The 7,730-nt window shown below is 40.3% G+C and overlaps 1 protein-coding gene across 1 annotated transcript; it reads right to left on the bottom strand.

The window, feature by feature from the left end:
* Positions 1-6,681: 6,681 nt before the first annotated feature.
* Positions 6,682-7,443, bottom strand: LOC141613217 (uncharacterized). Its single transcript, XM_074431956.1, has one exon. It carries the CDS (start codon positions 7,441-7,443, stop codon positions 6,682-6,684), a length of 762 nt encoding a protein of 253 aa, XP_074288057.1.
* Between the last annotated feature and the right edge of the window lie 287 nt (positions 7,444-7,730).

Here is a 7,730-nt window from a genome sequence, read left to right as displayed (position 1 = left end):
TAGACCTCCCATCACGAAGGTCTTGAGTTGGGAGTTCCCTTGAGAAAAGTCGATGAACCTTGTAAGCATCTCAAGGGGGGTATTGAAATTATATTGCCTTGTCCCCCGATCATTTAGATCGTACTCTAGAAAGGTCAAATCGAGGAGAGTGCACCTATCTTGCTCAAATCTCCCATTAATGGTGCCGGCAATGAAGCGTTCGGTGATCCGAATCACCGGATGGTTGATCGCGAAGGTATAACATTGTTTTGGTGAATGAAATCCCTCCTGGAAATAGCCCTCCAAATTTGGTCCACATCAAAGTCGAAGGGTTTGTTGGTGTTACTTGTTGGTACAACAAGACCAAAAATATGAGCAAATTGGTCAAGTGTTAGACTATGGTCATGGTTGCACAACCGGAACTCTGTACCAATGGTTCTTTGCGTGTTTGAAACGATGCAAAGGCTACTTAAAAATTCCATGGTAAGGCTAAGGTATGTGTCTTCATGGGCATGGAATAATTTTCCAATCCCCAAACCATAAAAGAACATTTCGGTATGATACCTTATACCTAGGACTTCTAACACCTTGGTGTCAATAAATTGAGTCGGTTCGCAATGCTTACCTAGCAATTTGACGAACTTGATGCGGTGCTCATCGGATGTGAAGAGTACCTCCGTAAAGTACTCAATTTACTCCACCCCTCCTATTATCACGGGGCGTAATTTTATTGGCGGCATCCTTTCTTGACCGGATGAAGAAGATGAGCCTTTGCGTTTCTTGGTGGCGGCTTCAACGAGCTTCTTGGCTTTTCCCTTGAGGTTCATCATTTTTGATTTGGAAAAGTTAGGGTTTGGTTGATTTTTGTTATGCTGGGAGTGTTTGGAGATGAAGATGTGAGGATTAGGTTTAGATAAGGTAAGGAAATGAGGGATGGTGGGGGTGTTATTATAGAAAAGTAGTGTGGGATGAGCGGCTGAGGGTCGGGCTCGGGCGGATTTTATGAGGTGAGTGCAGGAATCCGAGCATCTTGGCTGTCGGGACGAGCGTCTTACAGCAGGGGCCCGAGTGTCTTAGGAAGAATTCGCTCGGATTCTCTTCCAGTGATTCTGCCTCATCTGTTGCGGGCTGAGGACGAGCATATCGAGCTTGAGATGAGCGGCTGGGGTAGGACGAGCGTCTTAATCAGAATCCGCTCGGATTCTGTTCCAGTGAAAAAATGTCTTCAAGATGCCTCACAGAACGAGCGTCTTTCGGTTAATGCGAGCGTCTTTGCCCGGACGAGCGTCTTGTCCACTAATCCGCTTGGATTTAAAGTCAGCACCAAATAGTACACACAAGGAGGCTTAGGATGAGCGGCTTGCCCTCGGGACGAGCGTCCCGTGCCGTTTTTCACACTTCTTTATTCTTTTCTTTTCAAGATCATACCCTTGCACCCTTTTGTTATTCCTCCTTATCTTTTTCTGAAATTGTGCTCAATAAATATATAAGAAAACTCTCTCTCACTACTCTCATGCAAGAAATTGTAAGTAAAAGTGCGAAAATGTATAATATTATACAATGCAAAGGTTTGAGAAATATCTTACAAATGGTGGTTTGAGATAGGACTCCACCAAACTAGTTCAATTTATCGAAATTCTTTGTCCATAGAGCTCAAGGCTCTTAGGAGGAGATCAAAAGCTTGTGAACAAGCTCCAAATAAGCATAAGTATGGTTTGCTTAACTTCAAAACGAAGCTTGGCCAAAGGAAATTGTCATTCATTTTCGTTTTCTTCTTCTCTTTGGCACTTGAATATTTACGATGCTTCAAACCAACTAGCCCATGATTCTTGTCAACATAAGGTAGGAAATATGGTTCATGGTTGTTCGGAGACTTCCACTTACCTTTTTCTTCAATTTCGGTGATGATGATAGCATTTTGATTATTCAATCCTTCAAAATTAGAAGGAGAATTCTCATGACTTTGATGATCGAATTCTTTATAAGTTGACATTGTGGATGCCAAATTTCCATAGATAGCTTCATGTGCAAGTTTCTTCTTAAGCTTTTCCACCAAGTACCCTTTGTATGATGTCTTGACCTTTTGGAGGAGATCCACCATATCATCGTCAATAATCATAGGTTCCACAGTGGGTGTAAAGTAGTCTTCATAGGCACTAGGGAAGGGACATGCTTCTTCTTCATGATAAGATATCTCAAATTTCTCAAGAATAGGCTCCTCAAGTAGAGCAGCCTCACAAACTTTCGCTTCCTTACCCCATGAGTTCTTGCGAAACACGATTTTATCATCATAGCTATATTCATAAGAATCATAGATGGGGGCTCCATTCAACTCTTTCTCATACATCTCAACGTTCACATCAAAAGACACACCCTCATACTCACAAAGGCTAGGAGTATTTGGCTTACTCAACCTCATGTCTTCTTCGTTGAATGCAACACTTTCATATTCACAAGAGCTCAAACAAATTGGCTCTTCCCACTTCTCATCTTCCATATCAAAGGTTACTACTTCAAATTCACATTCATGATTAATGTCCAAGGAATGGTGGGGAGTGATTGCTTGGGATTCTTTCATTTGGGCAATTTGAATCTCCAATTCCTCACCTTGGGTAACAATGCCGTGAAGAACATTGTCCCTCTTTTGGCTCTTCTCTAGCATTTGTTTGAAGAAGTTTTGTTGATCTCCCATCATTTGGAGAATCACAGTTTGAATGGGTTCATCTTCTTGTTGTGGGTGGGTGTGAAAGTGGTTGTATTGTGGCAATTGAAATTCATTATAAAGTGGGTATTGGGTGGGTGGTTGTTGTGGATATTGGATATGGTGATTTTGGTGGGAAATTTTGGGGTAGTAGTTAAGATTTTCAATGTATGAATAGTAAGGTAGGTTTGTGTTGACTTGCTTTTCAAACTCCCCATACCCATAGTCATACTCAAAGAATCTACCGCATACTCCATATATCAAGTCTTGAACCATCATAGCTAAGACAAGAAAAAAACTACAAGCATGGAAACTACAAAAAAACGGTAAGAGAAATCCTTGAGGAACAAGTTCCTCAAGGTTAAAGCAAAATTAAAATAGACAAACAAACAAGAACTTAATCACATAACACTGTCCCCGTCAACGGCGCCATTTTGATGAAGAGTGTCGTTGGGGCTCTCAATCAAACACATTTATAATTCTCAACAAACAACTAGTTAGTGGTTAAGTCGAGGTCGATCCATGGGACGTGTGCTTTGGGTTCTAAGTCTATCTATCTCAATTTATGCTAATGTCACAATTTGTTTGGGTTTGTAGTTGTGTCTAGACTAATGCACGCAATAAAGTGTAACAAGCACTGAAATGAAGGATTTAAACAAATGATTAAAGGTACTAGGATATGATGGGTTCATAGGGGATTCATGGGAGTTGACCATACAAACATGTTCACAAAGTTGCAAGCAATTAATGTTGTAAAGGAGCCGAGTTGGTGTATGTCTTACGGTTCTTAGGAAGAGTTGGGTCCCGGAGCCGAATGATTTGATTGTACAACACCTACAAGTCGACTAACTTTCCTCCTAATCACTTCTATGCATGGTTTAACGAGACTCGAGTTGGTTTATATCTTACAAGTAAAGTTGAATAGATAAGAGATGGTTACAAATGCAAGGATTCATAGGCTTAGCATTTCATGAAACATAACATGTGCATTGGTTGACATTACAACAAACTAGCCATTTAATCATGGAAACATATTGGATTAAGCATGATTTTTCCCCATGTTTACCTCCCTTAATTACCCACTAATCCTAGTTAAGAAACTACTCACTCATTATCATGGAAAACATGTCATTAATGGTGTCAATCATCACAACAAGTATAAACATGATAAGAGCTTGAGGAAATAAAAAATAAAGAGTAAAGGGTAAAAGAATTATACCAAACTTGAGATGATTCCAAATAATAAAGCAAAGAATAAAAGAAGAGAACTTGATTAATTGATGAAGAGTTGTCAATTATCCAATAATAACCCAATAATTTTCAATTACCCAATAATAAACTTGAACAATAATTAAGAAAAGATTAATGTGTGATTTATGGAAAGATTGAAGAGTAATTTATTCTATTTATTTTTTTTTTTTTTTTTTTTTTTTTTTTTTGGTTAAAATGTAAGTATATTAAAAAAGGAAAACCGGACAAAGTCATTTACAAAACGGATCGGTACAGGATCAAAGAGACCCATTAACCCGCCACCCGTACAAGACCAAGAACTCAGATCCCAGATAGACCATCCCTATCTGGGAAACAACAAATCAAAGACATTACATCTGCAAAACACAAACACCATCTCTATCCTTCCTCTACAGCTTCCTTCCATTTGAAAAAACCGAATCATTGTAGAAAACGATCATCATACCACTTTTGATCCTTTATTGTCAGAGGAAATTTTATCCGTGCCTGGATCCGGGACCTTATCTCCTTCACCACCCTTGTTGCTGTTATCTCCGGCCTCTCCAAAATTCCTTCAAGGCGAGCTTTGTTCCGCAGGTACCATATGTGATACATACCAGCCATAATCACCATCATCTGGATCCCCCTCCGCATCTTCGTCCCTCTTCTGCTCAAACCCCAATTCAAGATATTCTCCTGAGGTATGTTCAAATTTAATCTCTTGTTGATTTCTGCAAATACCATCTTGCTGATAGTACATCTCGAGAAAAGGTGTAATTGTGTTTCCTCATCTTGAGCACAGAGGCAGCAAACCGCCTCATCACAAATCCCCAATCTTTTAAGCTTCGCTTTTGTGTTTAGGGAATCATTAAGAATTAACCATGTGAAAATGATGTGTTTAGGAATTGACCAAGGATTCCATATCATTTTCGCCCATCTAGCTCTCGGATGCTGCCCTCTCAACCACATATAGCACCCCTTAGCAGTGTAAACACCACCTTCAAAACACCACTTCCCATTGGTATAAGCAGCAGCCAAATCATCTCGTGTTTTGCATATTTTCCTCCAAGCCCAGCTGGAGTCATTACTAGGAGTGTACTCATGCCAGTTCTTGTCCCTTATATAGATTTGATGGACCCACTTGACCCACAGACTGTCCTTTTTTGCAGCAATCCAGGTAACCAGTTTCCCTACCAAAGCTTTATTCCACATGACTTGATCCCTTAAGCCCAAGCCCCCCTCCTCTTTTGTTCTGCAAACCTTACTCCATGCCACCAGAGGGGTTCTTTTGTAGTCTATGCCCCCGTCCCATAAGAAGTTCCTGCATATAGCTTCGATTTTGAGGATAACTCCTTTAGGTAAGAGGAATATGGATGCCCAATAGGAATGTAAAGTAGTGAGAATAGCTTTGATAAGCACCAGCCTCCCAGCATAGGACAACTTTCTTGATCCAATTCCATGGATTCTTTTGCATACTTTGTCAATCAAAATGTCGCAATCCTTCCTTCTAAGTCTAGTAGTTTGAATAGGCAGGCCTAGATATTTAAAAGGAAGGCTGCCCTCTTGGAATCCAGACACACTCAAAAACTCAACCTTTAGAGCATCTGCCACTCCATTGAAATAAGCATGAGATTTAGAGGGACTGACCTTGAGGCCTGAAGTTTTTGAGAAGGTGTTGAAAGCCTTAAGAAGTAAGATCATAGAATTGGCATCTCCTTTGCTAAACATAAGGACATCATCTGCAAACATTAGGTTAGTGAGCTGTAGTCCTTTGCACAAGGGGTGGAATCTGAATCCATTCTTAGTAGTGGCATACTTCAGTGTCCTAGTGAGATAATCCATGCATAGAGTGAAAAGAAGGGGTGATAAGGGATCCCCTTGTCTTAGCCCTCTTGCCCCCTTAAAAAAACCAAAATTTTCCCCATTGAGAGAGATAGAAAAGGTAGCAGTGGTTACACATTGCATTATCAGCTCCCTAAACTGTTCTGGAAACTTTAGAGCACCTAGTAAATGATAAACAAAACCCCATTCAACTGTGTCATAGGCTTTCTGGAGATCAATTTTTAGCATGCATCTAGCTGAGACAGAGGGCCTTGTGTAAAGTCTAATCAGATCCTGACAAATGAGAACATTCTCTAGGATACTCCTTCCTGCAATGAAAGCCCCTTGATTCTGGTCAACAATATCTGGCAAAACCTTACTGAGTCTGGCACATAATATCTTTGAGATGGCCTTATAAATGACATTGCAACATGCTATAGGCCTGAACTGTAGTACACTCTGAGGCCTTTCACATTTAGGAATAAGAGTCAGATTGGTAGCATTTAACTGCTTTAGCAACTGCCTGTTTTGAAAGAAATCTTGCACTGCTTTCACCACCTCATCACCTATCTCACCCCATGCATCCTTATAAAACTTGCTAGTAAACCCATCAGGCCCTGGTGACTTGTTATCAGGTATACTAAATATAGCTTGCTTAACCTCCTCATGGGTTACAGGAAGTAGTAAAATCTGGCCATGAGCATCAGTGCAACTTTTGCCACACTGAATGATAGGTGTTCTCACCCTCTTTGTAGGGGAACTAGTGCCTAGGAGAGCTTTGTAGTAGTCCAAGAACGCAGCTTGGATTTGATCAGTAGTTTGGCATACCTTCCCCATTCTGTCCTCAATCATAACAACCCTATTCTGTATTCTCCTGCATTTGATAGTGCCATGAAAATATGCAGTGTTTGAGTCCCCCTCACCAATCCAGTGGGCCTTTGCCTTCTGAGCTAGGAAACTGTCTCTGGCACCAGTTCCCTGAGCTCATGAGACAACATAATCTCCTCTGCCACCTTAGTACTATCAGTAGGATTTACTCCCAGTTCCTCTTGTATATTTGCAACTCTGATTTGCATCAGATTGGTCTTATTTTCAATGTCTGAAAACCTAGCCTTATTTAGCATCTTCAATTTAGGCTTCAGAGCCTTCAATTTTTTCACTACTTGGAACATGGGTGTTCCATCAATCCTCATCCTCCAGATATCCTGAACAAGAGTTATAAACTGATCAGCTTTACTCCACATATTAAAATATTTAAAACATCTTGGCTTCTTGTTCTGCACATGACTCCCTACAACGCAAGGGGTATGATCATAGAGACCCTCAGGCAGAAAATGAGCATAGAGATTAGGAAAAAGATCAGTCCAAGCCTTATTAACCATGAACCTGTCTAATCTGCTATAAGTTCTATCTTCTGGTCTCTGCTTATTATTCCAGGTATAGAAAGCCCCTATTGCTTGAATATCCATCATTTCACAATCCTCCACACACCTCAAGAAATCATCAATCTCTGCTGGACAAGTATTTCCCCCACATCTTTCAGTTGGAGACAGTACACAATTAAAATCCCCTCCCATTGCCCAAGGCCCTCTCGTCTGATTTGCAATCCCTCTGAGTTTGTGCCATAGAGGGAGTCTCTCTTGAAGACCATTAAAAGCATATATGAAGGTAAGATAGAAATTCTCTCTGCTAGTCAAGGAGCTCACTTTCATATGAATCAGTTGGGCATCATACTCAAGAAATTGAACCCTGAACTTAGATGGCTGCCAAAGTACCCATATTCGTCCTCCTTTGTGATAACTGGTATTGGTAGATATGCTCCACCCATTAGTAAAATTATTCACCACTTTATGAAAATTCCTAGGTTTTATTTTGGTTTCTAATAGGCCAAACAGGCCTACATCTTTATTATGAAGAAACCAATTTATTTCCTTTTGTTTATTTACATTATTCATCCCCCTTATGTTCCAAAAACCAAAGCTATCCATCAAAACTAAGG

Source organism: Silene latifolia, chromosome 11, assembly GCF_048544455.1.
Source record: "Silene latifolia isolate original U9 population chromosome 11, ASM4854445v1, whole genome shotgun sequence".
Lineage (NCBI taxonomy): Eukaryota > Viridiplantae > Streptophyta > Magnoliopsida > Caryophyllales > Caryophyllaceae > Silene > Silene latifolia.
The sequence above is the reverse complement of the archived record's forward strand: the minus strand, read 5'-3'. Positions and strand labels throughout refer to the sequence as shown.

Bases quoted from the DNA above. Each gene is read 5' to 3' on its own strand.
- LOC141613217 (XM_074431956.1), bottom strand. From the start codon at position 7,443: ATGAAAGTGAGCTCCTTGACTAGCAGAGAGAATTTCTATCTTACCTTC.